Source organism: Natator depressus, chromosome 4 (genome assembly GCF_965152275.1).
Source record: "Natator depressus isolate rNatDep1 chromosome 4, rNatDep2.hap1, whole genome shotgun sequence".
NCBI classification, from domain to species: Eukaryota; Metazoa; Chordata; order Testudines; family Cheloniidae; genus Natator; species Natator depressus.
Window position 1 is genome coordinate 62,853,807 of NC_134237.1, and position 16,972 is coordinate 62,870,778.

A 16,972-nucleotide genomic window follows, 5' to 3' on the forward strand; every position below is an offset into this window, starting at 1 on the left:
CACATATGTAGCCCACAATGATAAACAGATTGAGAACCTCTGAGCTAGAAGTAGTACCAGGATTGCCTGTCCTGACAAGGATGTCAAAAGAGCACGGGTAGGCCAGCTGTTTAGAATTAATTCATTTCTCCATAATGAACAATTAGCGGGGAATATTATGTAGATTTGGGAACTGAATCTGGAAGTGTGAGTCAGAGAGGAAGAATCTGAAGGAAAAAGGATGAAGCTAAGAAGAGAACCAACTGAGGTTCCCTCTTTATCTCTGGTATTTGGCTGGAGCAATCCAGGCATTGTAACTCCACTTTGGCTGAGGGAAGCCCTGTTTTAATCATGTTTGCATAGGCAGCAAAAGACAGAGTAAGAGGCAAGAGAACAAAGATGTAGGCAAGAGTATAGTTGTGCAGGGCCATGAATATTTAGTTGAGTACATTAGTCTTTTCTCATGTGAGATGGGATGTGCATTGCAGGCAAGATGTTTGTTCATGTCTGGGATGTCCTATGTATAAATAACAATTCACCTATTTTCCATTTACTTGATGCCAGATGTATAGAAAATATAGCTCCAAAATCCACTGTGGACATTGTGAAGAAATAGTTTTATCCATGCAGGGTGATCACAGCTAAACTGCATGTGACTTAAGAGGGCAACCTATATAGCATTTACACTATCTTATTGCTCTGTACCATTTTACTAACAAAATACGTGGATGAAAAGTGCTAGAGAAAACCAAGCCTTGCTCTGGTATATATTTACCTTCCACATCAAGTTCAGACATCTTGTCCTCGCAGCTAAGGCCTTGAATAACTTTTCCTTGTCTACATTTTTTCACTCCTTTCTTCTTACGTATCTAGATACTTATGTGTCCCTCATTACTATAGTCCTTTTTCTTCTTCTTCTTCCTTCTTCTCTTTTAACTTTCTGTCTACCTGATTTGTGAGTGCACATGCAGGCTTTAGACACACATCTGTCTTATCCATAAAACTTGTGGATAAATTTGAGGACACCTTTGAAAATTTGGCCATTTCTGCCAAATATATGTGACATATACACTCTTGGCCCAACTTTACACATTATGAATCTCAACTATTTGAAAATATTAATCAAAGCCATATTGATCAGATTGTTAAAGTTAATTTATATGGTTCCCTGATGGTACTCCTTTTACATTATAGGGTGTCCTGGGATTTAACAGTTCAATTTTGGGCCATAGGACTAAGAAGCAAAGGTGAGCTGTTCTATCCTGGATGGGCTGTGAATGAGAGACAACCTATAAAACAAGAGAGCTACCTTTTGAAGCTTGATATAAATATGAGATTACAAAAATAACTAATTAATTCACAATAAAAATGACTAAAATTAAATATGTTTCCCTTGTTCTTGGTTTAACAACAATATAGAACAGTCCTTTGATAGCTATAATGAAGTGAACTAGAGCAGTTAATTTAATAGAATCATGCACCCTCTTGTGCAGAATTGCAAGATTAGGTAAATTAAGACAGGGCAGTGATAAGACCAGCTAAATTTGCCTGAATGAATAATACATTTAAAGGATATCCACTCATTCCCAGACAAAAACTGAATTAAAATTGAAGGTTGAGAGTACTTTAGGGTAAATATATTACAGGAATATTGTAGTTATTCCAAAACCAAGTACATATGTAATGCCAGGAAATTCGGAGTTAAAATTAAAACTTATAAGAAATCCAAATATGCTAATGTATGGAAATGCATATTTAGGGCAGCCAAACAACTCTGCCCTGTAGTAATACCATGCAATGCAATCACCATAAGGTTATGATTAAAGCATTTTAATGTTAGTACTCTCAGATAAGATTAAATTAATTTTCTAAAGATACATTCACTTTTTTTCTTTTTCCTCTGGTGTCTTTACAGGACAGAGTTAACATCGTTTTGGTGCTCTAACTGTTACATGTTTGGATTTCTTTGAAGTTTAACCTGGACTTTGAATTTCCTGTTTGAAGAGTCTCTGTTGTTCAGTTATAGAATGAATTTTTGTAGAATTTACAAATGTTACAGCTGAGCTTGCCCCAAAGGATGATCACCAGTGCTCTATTAGGCCCAAACCTTGGATCCCACATCCTTCTAAGTTTATTGAGTCTGGACGCTAGCTAGCTCTGGGTCTGGTCTTTCAGGCACAATCCCAGAATACAGACACCAGTGCTCATATCTCTTCTTTGGATGTGGAGCAGTGCTGCATTAAACCTCAAGACAAGTGCTAACCTCCCCAGTAGCTCACACTCCTCCACTCCTGACCTTTATCTGTGTGGGTACTCTTGATTACCGTTTCACCCTTTAGGGACTTTGTGATCGTTAAAGCAAGTAACACAGAGACTTTGCAAAGATACAGTAGAACCTCAGAATTACGAACTGACCTGTCAACCACGCACCTCATTTGGATCCAGAAGTACATAATCAAGCAGCAGCAGAGACAAATAAAACAAAAACCAAAAAAAAAAAAAAACCCACCCCAAATACAGTTCAGTATCGTGTTAAATGTAAACTACTAAAAAAAATAAAGGGAAAGGTTTTTTTTTAAAAAAAAAAAAAGATTTGGCAAGGTAAGGGCACTGTTTCTGTGCTTGTTTCATTTAAATTAAGATGGTTAAAAGCATTTTTCTTCTGTGTAGTAAAGTTTCAAAGCTGTATTAAGTCAGTGTTCAGTTGTAAATTTTCTGAAAGAACAACCATAACATTTTGTTTAGAGTTCCGAACATTTCAGAGTTCCGAACAACCTTAATTCCTGAGGGGCTCGTAACTCTGAGTTTCCACTCTATTTCTAAACTTTATCCATAGACAGACAGTGCATAAGAGAGATAAAGAGTGATAGAACAATAAACACCTGCATGCAAAATCCTGACTCAGTTTCCTTACCAATCTTTAGCATCCTTAGAGTCTTAGTGTCTTCCAAGAAGTCCAGTATTTTTCTGCACCCCTTTTCCTCCTGACCAGTCTTGCCTTCTGATTCTGTTCTGCTTTCTTCCCACTTTCTCAAGAGAGTCTCCATTGTAACAGCAGATTCTAACACATTTCTCACTTCTGGCCTATTCCCAGGGTTCTTCCATTCTCTAATCCTCTATGGGCTTCAGATTCCAACCCAGCGGATAAGAGTCTCTCTCACCAACAATAAAAGATATTATCTCACCCACCTTGTTTTGCTGCTCTATTCAGGGACAGACACCCAGGGATGATGCAAGGATCCAGTGAAAGACACCAGTAAGTCTATAAACATACAGAGTTCATAAAATCCAACTGGAATTCATAAATTCATGTAGACAGATTCCCAAAGAGTCACAAGAAGTAAATCCACTAATTACCAGTAGTTTAGGGATTAATATTTTTGTTTAATGTTAAATCTATTAATTAGTATAGAAATTATTTGCAAATTCTGTACAAATTATTTCTATAGTCAAAGAGGCAAGTGCTGTAATTCTGGGGAGACTATACTATATTCTTCATACATAATGCAAAATTCAACTCGGTCTTACCTATGGAACTTGAAATTGACACCGCCATAATATACTCTTTTATGAGCTGGATGAAACTCTTATGGGGTGAGTTAAAACCTCATTGAGATTGATAGGTGTGAATCTACCCTTCAGTTAACGTAACTGTAAGGCTAAGCCTGCACCTAGGACAAAAGGAGTATGGAAACCAACCAAGGAGTTTTTGCAGAGTATTTTTACGAGGTATATGTGTGTGAGGGAAGGCAGAACACAGAGAGAAACACAGGCAGCTGAAAAAGCAGCTGCAAGCAGAGTGTCTGGCCTCAGAAGAGGGAGAGGATTTTGGGTCAAGGATGCAGGCTGAAAAGAGTGTTCTTGGTGCTTGAGCAAAAGAAGCTGTTTCCTACTATTTGATTCCTTCTGTGGTCAGAGACACAGGATTTTGTACAATCTTTATAAATAAACAAACAAGATTGCACCCCCCAAAAATACCTATCACTAATTTTTCCTCCTAAATGAGGAGCTGCTCAGGTCAAAAAGGGGAAACAATAATAGATATATATGTACAGCAAAACATGATTATTTTTATGTTCCAGACACTATATTAACCGAAGTACAATATTTAATGTAAGATTGTCAAAACAGCAGGCATGGTGCTTTTGTAGAGCTCCCAAATCTCAAACGTCAAATGTTAAATGGAATTTCAAAGAGCTGCCTCCATTCAAGGTACACCTCTACCCCGATATAACGCTGTCCTTGGGAGCTGTCATAAATATAAAGGGAAGGGTAAACACCTTTAAAATCCCTCCTGGCCAGAGGAAAAACCCTTTCGCCTGTAAAGGGTTAAGAAGCTAGGATAACCTCGCTGGCACCTGACCACAATGACCAATGAGGAGAAAAGATACTTTCAAAGCTGGAGGGGGGGAGAAACAAAGGGTCTGGGTCTGTCTGTGTGATGCTTTTGCCGGGGACAGAACAGGAATGGAGTCTTAGAACTTAGTAATTAATCTAGCTAGGTATGCATTAGATTCTGTTTGTGAAAATAAGCTGTGCTGAATAGAATGGATATTCCTGTTTTTGTGTCTTTTTGTAATTTAAGGTTTTGCCCAGAGGGATTCTCTATGTTTTGAATCTAATTACCCTGTAAGGTATTTACCATCCTGATTTTACAGAGGTGATTCTTTTTTACTTTTTCTTCTATTAAAATTCTTCTTTTAAGAAACTGAATGCTTTTTTCATTGTTCTTAAGATCCAAGTGTTTGGGTCTGTGGTCACCTATGCAAATTGGTGAGGATTTTTATCAAACCTTCCCCAGGAAAGGGGGTGTAAAGGTAAGGGAGGATTTTGGGGGGGAAAGACGTTTCCAAACGGGCTCTTTCTTGATAATAATAATACCGGTGTTAGATGTTTGGTGGTGGCAGCGAAAGTCCAAGGGCAAAGGGTAAAATAGTGTGTACCTTGGGGAAGTTTTAACCTAAGCTGGTAAAAGTAAGTTTAGGAGGTTTTCATGCAGGTCCCCACATCTGTACCCTAGCGTTCAGAGTGGGGAAGGAACCTTGACAGGAGCCAAAAAATCTTACCGCCTTACAGGTGAAACTGCGTTATATCGAACTTGCTTTGATCCACCAGAGCACGCAGCGCCGCCCCGCCGGAGTGCTGGTTTACCGTGTTATATCCAAATTCGTGTTATATCAGGTCACTTTATATTGGGGTAGAGATGTATTTGTCTTTTTCTCTAAAGTTTGCCAAATGTAAAACTTAGCCTCTTCTAGCTTTTCCATGTACACTTTCATATCGTCCTATATTCACATTTCTAAAATTCCACTGCAATTCATCTGGACCTACAGCAATGACATATTAACCTATTGGCCAGGTGGCCCAAGGTTTGAGAAAGAAAGGACTGAATTGGGGTTAGTTGAAAATTTTCTCTTCAAACTGGTTTTGGCTGAAATTTGGGTTTTCAACCAAATGAACATGTTCAGGAAAAGTGTTTGATAGCTCACCAGTCACTCAGGCTCCGGATCCTGCAATTTACTCCATCTGGACAAACTCCAGTTGGCTAGCTGCTCGCATTTTTTGCTGGTTGTGGCTTTAAACACTCAGGTACTGCACATATAGTACCTGACATGTTGTTTGTGTGCTGAATTCTGTAGCAATACGGGGGTTGGTGAGGGCAATTTGGAGCAAGGCTGGAGTACAGCATTCTGAATCTGAGCCCAGAGCACCGGAGAAGGTTAATGAACAGTGAATTTATCCTCTAAATAAAACACTAATGGGGACAACAAGAAACAAAATATAAGATTATCTGAACATATCTAGGAAACAGGGACTTAACTCGGGCTGCTCTTTGAACGTTTAAGTAAGTTTGACAGTTATACATTAAGGTGAAATTATCCCATCAGAGCCACATAATGAAGGTCAGCTCCAATAGACTTTCTCTATATGTGCAGCAATGAGAGTTCTGTGCATATAAGAAGAGCAGAACATTGGATTCTCAGATCTGTGGTGTAGAAGTGAGAGGACAATATTGCTCTGATATTCTAATTTTGAAGTAGTTGTGAGTGTAGTCTTGGCTTTTTAAGACCATGTTTAAAGTAAAACGATTTAGGGGGAAGTTTTCAGAATTATCTTAAGTGACGTTTAATAAGACCTATGCTCCTAGGTATCTAAGTTGCTTTTGAAAATGGGGCTTGGGCTCCTAAATCACATAGGTGCTTTTGAAAATTTTACTCCTAATCTAGAATAAGACTGAGAACTGGAATGAAATGCCACAAAGAAGTAAATGCATGATATCCAGGAAAAGGTGAATACAAAATTTGCTCCTTGTGTTATGTAACTAGTCCAGCAAAATGATCACGTATTTCAGAAGCGGCAGTACTATCTGAGCAAGCAATGCAACAGAGCTAGTGAAGATTATGCAGAGTATTTCAAATGCTGCAAGGCACCAGTGTTGCATAATTAAACAATATTCTTCATTGGATTAAATATCCTTGTCATGAAATAAGAGAATTGGGTGGTTTGTTTTGAAAGTATAAATTGAAAATTAAATGCACGGACAGCAACTGCAATGTGCACTCTCAAAAAAGAGGTTGATTGTAGCAAGGTGGTTGGAGCTTCTTTCTGGTAAAGGAGGAGAAACAAGTGAATGGAACAGAAGAGGTCTTGCATGAATATTCTACAAACAGCCAGACTTGGGGGAACATTTAGGCTTTGGGCTGTGCTTTGTTGCAGTTTGATTTACCCATAAAGCCAAGTCCAAGGAAAGGAATAGGTTTAGACTACATCAATGTATATGTATACTCTGGTTATAGGAAGGTGGGAACTTTCCAGCTTCCACCATCCTTTCTGACAATTTGACTTTTAAAATAATTATTCATATGTATTAAATTTGATCTAAAGTAATATATAATAGTGTAGGCATCTATGTTAAAGACCGTTTGAAAATTATAGTCTTACTGCTGTAGTTATGGTTGATGTGACAGTTTCATTATATGTTTACAGAAACTAAGAATTTTCAGAAAAAAATTCTGAGCTGAAATTTATGCTCCTTGTTTTTACTAAATGTTTACTTTTTTTAAAAAAAAAGCTTTTTTAAACATTTTAAATTTTAAAATTTAAATTAAAAAAAATATAATTTTGCTATGGGCTTAATCCTCAACTAGGACAAATGCATTTGACATTTCATGAAATTCATTTTCAAAATAACAGTTGTAAGGGATTAAAACCTGCAAATTAAAAAAATTTATTAAAGCTAATGTTAAAAAAATCATGTGATACATAGGTTGAGAAAAGAGTGTCTGTACATCTGGGTATAGTGCTTAGATTATCCACAAATACAGAGTTTGTTTTTAAAAGTCCTATGGTACATAGAGTACATAATCAGCTATAACCCAAATTAGATGAATAAATGTAAGAATTTAAGAATACAGTTTAGATATGAGAATCCGAATACTCAGATACATCTCTCATGATGAGTTGTACAGAGAGGTGGTTGTGGAAAGCAAAATATATCAGAGTGGAGATTGTCCCTCAGTAACCAAGAATTAGGGTAGGATGTCCATTTAGGAAATGCAATCTATCAGGGAAGTCTTTGTTACTTTCCTTACTGAGCTTTTCATCGGCACTCCAGCTCATCTCTCCTAGTATTGCCGATGTCCGGTGTTGCGTTCTACATAGATGTCCCTTGACCACCTGATGGCGTTCGACACCATGAGTTGCCGCATCAGCCAAGCATAGCAATGACCAATTCCGCATTCCCACAACACTCGCTTGTTACTGGGGTCCCATGCGCCCAAGGCTTCTGATGATCAGCATGGTTGTCTGAACCTGGTAACCCTTGCTCTAAAGGTGTCGGCCAGAGGAGTGTATTTCTCCACCTTTCGAGCTCAAGCATCGTGGAAGGCTGGGGTCCTGTTCTCGAAGGGCACTATGACGTCCACCATGATGATCATTACCAATGAGGACTGGAAAAAGATCATGTCCGGTCGCAGCTGACTGTAGGTTCTGGGGATAGTGGAGTTCATGGCAACCTTCCCTATGGGTGGTGGGATGGCTCTGACCAGGCAATCTTGGATGGTGTGTTGCAGCTGCCAGCTCTGGAATGGGGCTTGCAGCTACACAGGACATGGGATAGCATCTCATTGGCGTAGCCACACTTCCTACATCGCTTGTCCTGATTCCCATGGCGGACAGCTCTGTTCAGCGGAATGCAGTTGAGCCGGACCCTGTGGATGAACCTCCAGTCAGCAAATCAGGTGAAGCTGCCTCTGGGGAGGAAGGGGTTGCTGGCATCCCACTTTCACACCACCTTGAACACCTTGCCCTGGTCTGGCTTCCGCTTCCAGTTTTCCACATACTGGCAGCAGATGGCATACTTCAGTGTCCTCTCCAGAATGGTTCTAGCTCTCAGAGTAAGGATTGTGTGGTCCGTGTTCTTCACCTGTGGCACCAGGACTCCCAGTTCCTGGCGTTCGTCGCACCACATCCAGCGGCAGCCGATACGCTTCTCCAGTCGTTGCACAGCATTGCGGGCACGAGTCCAGAGCGAAGCAATATCTCTCCAGTCTCTTCCAAATTCACCTTCCAGCAAACCACTCAGGTAGGTGGCAACATTTTGGTTGGAGGGAGTCCTGGCAATTTGCTTTTTGATGACATCCCACATAGCACTTTCTGAGATGTTCCTCACCATGGCGTCCAGGCACGTCAGAAGGCGAAAGGTGTGAGTGATCACCGCAGCATCACACAGATCACCCATACAAGGGCATTGGCACCGCCCTGCCTGTGCAAGATGTACACCAGTTCATTGATGGCTCTCTGGGGAAGAAACATCCATGTCTTCACCAGCTGCCTAATGGTGTTGTCTGCCTTGTTCAGAGGTACCTTTGCCACAGCAGATCCCCTCAGGATGAATGAGATATGGGGGATCAGGAAGGTGTTCAAGGCATTGATCTTCTGCCATGGTGCCACTAGGGAGCAGTTGATCCTGGCCACGTCTCGTAGGATCTCCACGATGGTATCCTTAGGTGTCTGCTGGATGTGGAAACCTGTGGGTGTGCCAAGACGTTGGTACGCTTGCCCGTTCTCCAGGAAGATCATAGATTCATCCTCGATCTGAAAAGACATCACCTGGACCGAATCCCTTCTACTGCCATCGTTATGCAAGGATACACACTTCCTGGCATTGAAGCGGAGTCCCATCCAGTTGGCAGCCTGGACAAATGCATTTGACAAATGACAAACTAGGACAAATGCATTTGACATTTAATGAAATTCATTTCAAAATAAGAGTTGTCGGTGATTAAAATTTGCATAGTACAAGTGCATATATTACAAACAAACATTTTAGCATCACACTCAAATCAGCAGCGTTTATTTCACTGATTACACATTTTTAAATGTATACTAACATCTGATTCTGTATGGATTTCCAGATGGGAGGGTGGTGGGGCTGACATTAGGTGCTTTTGAAAATTCCATTAGGTGTCTGTACCAGGGTTGCTGCCTTCAGACCATCATGCCCATGGCATGAGGTGGGCCTGACACATCCTTGCCGCAGTTTCCCCTCAGAAGGGCTTTCCATCTCTCTCATGGATTTATATGGTTCAGGCCTCTATGTGGGTCACTCTCACAATTCACACCCCTTTCATGCTACTCAGTCCCCAAATTAAATACAACCTTCCTCAGCAGCCTAAAGTAAAATGTTAACAAGACCCTCTTGCACCTTCCACTCAAACTCTTGGGCCTCTCCCACTCTTACCAGAGTGCTGACTCTGAAGCTTTTTCCCCCTCCCAGAGTCCCACAGTAGCAGAAACCCAAAGATCTTCTGTTCCTCCAGGGTTCATTTCTCTCCCAGACTAATCAAAGTCCCAGATGAAACACGAGACATACTAGTCTTCTACCTGCTGCTTTCCACCAGGCACTTCCACTTCTGCTCTAGAGATCTGCCCTTGCTTCACTCCCAACCTGTCTGGACCTCCCAGAGCGAGCAGCCACCATTCTGTCACCCTCCCTTTGGCTGAGCTTGCCCAAACTTTTTATAATAACCCTACGATCTCTCCCCAGATGGACCCAATAACAGACCAGACCCTCTGATCCCTAGTCAGTTAGGACCAGCTGGGAGGGTGATTGACCTGTTGCAGGTGAGACTGAGCCTAACTCCTCTTAAAGGGCCAGCTAGCCTCTAACAGTGCCTATCTGCATCTTTAGGTGCCTCAATACTTTTGAAAATCTGGCTCTGTGTGCCACGTTGAAATCAATGGGAGTTTTACCGTTGACTTCAGTGGGCACAGGATCAACTCCTATGCTAGAGGACCCTGCCAGTTTGAAGCACCAGGCTATATGTTTGAAATATATATGTAAAGTTAAGAGATGGATCTTTTGCACCTTATTTTCCCTGGGAGACTCTCCCTTATCTTTGTAGCTACAGCTGAAGTTTCCCTTGTATGTGGTCCTTACAGAACAAAATACCAGAGCACACTTTCACTTTCCATTAACTAAAACTCCTTCTATCACAAGTATTCAGCTAACTTATGAAAAGTGAATCAATTTAGCACTACTGTTTATATACAGGACACAATATTAGTGATGTTTAATGTTTCTTAACATTATGTAGAATTTCTATGTTCCTCAACCTTCTGGATGAGTTTTCTTAGTGATGTTATTGGTTTGCCTGGAACACTTGCATAGTTTGTCTTTTCCTGATTTTACTTTTGCTATCTGTGGATAACATGGGGAAGATCTGTATTGTTTTTTATTAATATTATTTGTACCTCAGTTTATCTGCTTGATATCGTTCTGTCTAATTACATGGAATTAACTCACAAGGGTCTGCTAGGAAGAGCAATCAGCCACTAAAATAATGGTCAGAGATGAGACATCTCTGGATAAACAACTTGAAGAGAGGTAAAGGCTTAATGACTGGGCCATTAATTGGGAAGGTTCTACAGCCAGATAACACAGCTGATATGTCAAGGCTGGGGGCCTACAATCCAAAGGGAACTAAACAGTTCACGCCTTTCAAATACTATATTTATATCACCTCTTATTTATCATTTAGCCAAGCCTTGTCATTGTCCTGTTCTTTTGATATTTTTCCTCTCTGATCATTTGTCTATAATAATCACTTTTTACCTGGTATAAATTAGATAAAACCAAGTCTGACTTGCAGCTTTAATTTATTTCTATTGGGGCAGAAGTTCCAGCACAAATTAATGCTTTCCATATCTACACAGCTCATCTGGTGTATTGCTACAACAAATTAATGTCCAGCACAACAGGAGACTATCCTTTTAGATAGGGGCTCTAGGACACTTTTTTCTTGTACTCTTCCTAGTGTTTTCAGTATGCCCTAGGCTGTTGGGGGGAAGAAATTACTCTGTAATTTTAGTTACCTTGTGACACATGAATATTTCCTCCTCAGTTAACATTGGTGGTAGAGTATTACAATTACACACAAAACAAACTAATATGTGTACTAATTTGGAGGTTCACATTAAAATGCAACTGCGTAATTCAGCTAAGGAGAAAGCATATGTCTGAAGAAAGCATATTCTGTGTTTTGTTTTTTATTAGTTATCCATTGTACTTTGGAAAATCAGGATTTTAGACATGAAGTCATATGCCCTCTTGGATATTTCCCTTGTGGCAATATAACAAAGTGTTTGCCTCAACTTCTTCACTGTAATGGTGTGGATGACTGTGGGAACCAGGCTGATGAAGACAACTGTGGTAAGCTAATAAAGACTTTTTTTTATTCATTTCTAGTACATATATCCTGAGGGCCTCTTTTCAGTGAAACTTAAATACTGTTGAGGCTAAATAAATAGTCAAAGTTAATGGAACTGTAGAAAAATTAAATATACTGTAGAGGAGAACAACATAGATGTTTGCTTAAGATAAATACAGCCAACTCATCACTCATTTGCTAGGAAGAGAAGCAAATCTTTGTTTGTCTATCTTGATGTATTTTCCAGTTTTATCTTCTGATTTGAACTTTTGATACAAAAAGCAAAGATAATTATGGAATAGCTATGATAACACCACAAGATTTATAATAAAGATCAAGTACCTTAAATTCAGTTTAGTCTATACTATAAGTCCATAGTGTAAAACATCCAGAAGAAAGAACACACTCACACTCACACTCCACACACATTACATTGCAAGCAAGAAAGCCATGCTGACAAAGAGTGGACATATTCACTTCCTGAATTTACATTACACTTGTGACGGGTTGGATCACAGAAACCCCCTTGGGACTGCCACCCGATGTGCCAAGACTACTTCTGCCCCTGCTTTCCCTGCCAGTTTGGGACTCCAGCACCCTGTCTTGCTGAGCCAGACATGCCAGTCCGCTCCAGCACAGACCCAGGGTCTGAACCACATGCCCCAAAGCTGCAGACTTAACTGAAAGCAACTTAGGAAGTGTTCCTGCCTTTAACACTCAGATGCCCAACTCCCAATGGGGTCCAAACCCCAAATAAATCTGTTTTACCCTATATAAAGCTTATACAGGGTAAACTCATAAATTGTTCGCCCTCTATAACACTGACAGAGAGAGATGCACAGCTGTTTGCCCCCCCCCCCGGTATTAATACATACTCTGGGTTAATTAATAAGTAAAAAGTGATTTTATTAAATACAGAAAGTAGGATTTAAGTGGTTCCAAGCAGTAACATACAGAACAAAGTGAATTACCAAGCAAAATACAATAAAATACGCAAGTCTGTCTAGTACAGTAATAAAACTGAATACAGATAAAATCCTCATCCAGTAAGCTTCTTTTTACAGACTAGTCTCCTTCTAGTCTGGTCCAGCAATCGCTCACACCCCCTGTAGTTGCTGTCTTTTGTTCCAGTTTCTTTCAGATATCCTTGGGGGTAGAGAGGCTCTCTCTTTAGCCAGCTGTAGACTAAGTGGAGGGGTCTCCCAAGGGCTTAAATAGACTTTCTCTTGTGGGTGGAGACCCCCTCCTCTCTCCTATGCAAAGTCCAGCTCCAAGATGGAGTTTTGGAGTCACATGGGCAAGTCACATGTCCATGCATGACTCAGAACTACAGGTAGCAGCCATGGTTCACATGCTACCTTGAACGTCCTCAAATAGACTTCTTATGTGGATTGGAGCGTTCCAAGACCCATTGTTCCTTAAGTGCTTCTTGATTGGGCACTTAACTTTGCAAATTCCTTTCTAAAGAAGCTGACCAAATGCCTTACAAAGCTTACTTAAAAATCAAGCAAGTATACAGCCAATATTCATAACTTCAAGTACAAAAATGATACATGCATACAAATGGGAGGAATGTATTCAGTAGATCATAACCTTTACAGAGATATGTTACATGGCATATGTACCATACAACATATTCCAGTTATGTCATATATACATTCATAAGCATATTTCCATAAAGCCTTATGGGGGGCACTGTCACAATACTTATGGACTGAAAAGCATAATTTTACTTCACTTTGACAGCACATGATATAGTTCTTTAAAAAGACTACAGAACTGAAGGGTTCATAAGATCCACTCTTCTTTTCTCAAATACAGTTACTCAGAATTTGTAGGTCAATGTATATAATTGTAGAGGAAGGCCTGGAAGGTCCTTTGGTAATGCATATAGAAACTGTGGGACAGCCTGCCTTATTCACATCCTGAGATTATTCAGTCAGGCTTACCAGGAACAAACAGTGTCCACTTGGATATAGTGAGATCGGGATTCAGAGTGCAAAAGCATTGCGGTAATTCATGTAAAATTGTCCTCCTTCCCTCTGCCCTTCTGCATAATCTTCACTTTCTTCCTCAGGAGGACCCTGTGGAGGGCTACTGTTTTCCTGGGGTTATAGGATATGGAACAGCCTACAGGTACTTAGGAAGCCTGAGGTGGCTGGAGATCACTCAGTTCATTATAAGACACTCAACTGGGTGATCAGCTGGATTGCTTTGCCCCGAACTGATTTTCTTGGGTGCGTATTCCTTTATGTCCTGTCCCTAATAGCCAGAAATGATGCTTCTAGGCAAGGTCATTTGGCTCCATCGCTGTCTGCCTAACTTTCACTCAATCAGCCAGGGAGCATCCACTCCCCCATGCATGAATGTCAACCTCCCCAAATGTCACTCTCCTGCATCTCCCACTGCTGTGCATGGCAGTGGGGGCAAAGTCACAGGGCCTAATATTGATCTTGATCATACTGACATAAATCAGGATGAACTCTAGTAAAGTCAATGGAGTTATATCAAGGTAAAACTGGGGTAAGTGAGATTGGGCATTGGTGAGGCCTCATCTGGAGTACTGTGTCCAGTTTTGGGCCCCACACTTCCAATTTTTCCACATCCTTCTTGTAAACGTCCAGCGGAGGGCAACAAAAATGATTAGGGGACTGGAACACATGACTTATGAGGAGAGGCTGAGGGAACTGGGATTGTTTAGTCTGCGAAAGAGAAGAATGAGGGGGGATTTGATAGCTGCTTTCAACTACCTGAAAGGGGGTTCCAAAGAGGATGGATCTAGACTGTTCTCAGTGGTACCAGATGACAGAACAAGGAGTAATGGTCTCAAGTTGCAGTGGGGGAGATTTAGGTTGGATATTAGGAAAAAAAATTTCACTAGGAGGGTGGTGAAACACTGGAATGCGTTACCTAGGGAGGTGGTGGAATCTCCTTCCTTTGAGGTTTTTAAGGTCAGGCTTGACAAAGCCTTGGCTGGGATGATTTAGTTGGGGATTGGTCCTGCTTTGAGCAGGGGGTTGGACGAGATGACCTCCTGAGGTCCCTTCCAACCCTGATATTCTATGATTCTATGATTATAATCTGGGCCACAGATTCCCCTTTGAGGGTAGTTGGCAGTTCTGTGAAGCTGCTGCTGAGAGAGGCTACCCTCATCGGAATTTTGCTGGTGCTCCTTAGGCATAGAGCCTAATCAAGCCATGGAGCTCTGGCTGGGCCACATGCTCACTAAGTAGCTTGGGCAGAAATTAAAGGGGAAAAAACCTATTAAACCATTTCTCCTCCCCAGTGATGGTATAGAATGGTTCCTTCAGTATATTTTGAATGCTTTAGGAGAGAGGTTCAGTGTTTCTTGCCTTAAATATCATTTCATGCTGCCTGGCCTCATTGCAGTATAAGGGGATTATACATGCTGTACCTAGGCACTTGTGAATATCATTAGTAATAAATGAATAATGTTGATTAAAAAATAAAGTGAGAAAGCAATTGATTCAGATCTTTGACTTGAAACTCAAACTAGACTCCTTGCTGAAGCTTAAGAAAATTCAGATGCCGTTTTTTCCCCAATTCTTCCCCCTCCTTTCTTTTTTTTTTTTTTTTTTTTTGGCCTTCGACTTCTTCATGTAGTCTGAAACACTCTCTCTACCATGGAAAAAGTTGTCCCTGTGATATTTCCTGGTGGGACTTGGGCAGGCAAAGTCCTGAAAAACTCACAAAAATACCATCCCAGTTTTACAGACCCAAAAATTTCAGATAATTTCTGTAACCTTTTAGTCAGCATTAACCAAACAAAACCACTGAACCTTTTTAGGTGAACCCACCACTTAGTTATCAGTAGGGCTGACTTCTGTAGTGAAGTACTCTGTCAATGGTTTGACTCATTGAAGAGGTGAATTTTTTTGCCTAGTTAATGTCACTTTGCAGAATGTTAATGTGAATAAAACGTGTATGCAAATAGAGCATTTTTAAAAAAGTTTTCATTTAACAAATATTCTTGACCTTGCTGCAAGGACTAGGCTACCAAGAGAAGTGGTGGATTCTCCATTCTTTTATGTCTTCAATAAAGATTGGATGTCTTTCTAGAAGATATTCTTTAGTCAAACACAAGTTATTGGGCTCAATACAGAGGTAATTAGGTGAGGTCAAACTAGATGATTTCTGTCCTTAAAGTCTGTGAATCTATGACAAAAATTAACTCATCTATCCTATATGTGAGTATTTGGGGGCAGGGGGAAGGGGAGAGGTTTGTATTTTGGAAATCAAGGTAGTGTGTTTTCTCCCCAAATGCGCATACATGCAGTTCACTAACAACTGTGATGTTTTAGTGTATGTGATCACAAATCACTGGTTTAAAAAATGGGAGCTAGTCAGTACAGTGGATAGTGTGCCTTCAGACTCTGGACATCTGTACTGAAATCCTATTCACAATTGAAAATAAATTTGATCTCACCATAGTCCACACAGCTTTGCAGCATTTGATATGATGGAAACCTTCTGCTTAAGTGAGACTCCAGGATTAAAATAATAAGGATGCTTGGGGTCAGGTGTAGGGTGTTGTGGTGAGGTGTTTACCCCACAAAGGCTCTGAAAGCGTTAGTATGGGCCACCACCTGGCAACGCTACCTGGCTGAAATTGGAGAGTAGGCCAGGCTTAATTAAAGATGAGTCCCATCTGGGAAAGGAACTGAGTGGTAAGTTTAAACAGAGGAAGTTTGGCACACAAAGGGGCTGCAGGGAGAGTGAAGAGCTCTGCAGTCACTTTCTGGGATGGGAGTGTCAAGGAGAAAGCTTAGAGGGAAAGTTGGGCCTGGGATCCTCTTGTAAATCGAATAGCCTGGCAAGAGGCCAGGAGAGAGAGAGCAGCCACTGGGGTGGAGAAAGCAGGCTCTAGTGGTAAAACCTGCTAATCTGGATTTCAGAGCCCTGGAAGTGCTCAACTGAGAGGGATGAAAGTTCAAGCCTGAGGGAGGGTATAACGGGGGTTATTTGTACATTTAGTTTGGGATTTTGTTGAGGGGGGGATTCCAGAGGACAGCCCCAACAGGCCTAGCCCTGAGAGAAAGGTGAACCTAGAGAAGTTGTGGGGAGAAGGTCTAAAAGAGAGGCTACAATAAGAAGTCCCAGGAGGAAGCAGCGAGGAGTCTGACAGAGCAGACCTTGACTCTCTAGTCCTTAAACTGGAACCCAGTGTAGAGCATGGACCTAGTTTTCTTACCAGCCACTGATGAGGTAGTATGAGACCAGAGAAGGGGACAAGGATGACAGGGAGCCCTGAGAGAAGAGTG

At 40.9% G+C, this 16,972-nt stretch overlaps 1 protein-coding gene across 1 annotated transcript in view; it reads left to right on the forward strand.

The window, feature by feature from the left end:
* Positions 1-16,972, forward strand: part of RXFP1 (relaxin family peptide receptor 1) — an 86,302-nt gene that overhangs the window by 13,612 nt on the left and 55,718 nt on the right. The window contains exon 2 of the mRNA XM_074951059.1: positions 11,537-11,692. Within this exon, the coding sequence (XP_074807160.1) occupies positions 11,537-11,692 (156 nt within the window). The remainder of the gene's footprint in view (positions 1-11,536; positions 11,693-16,972) is intronic.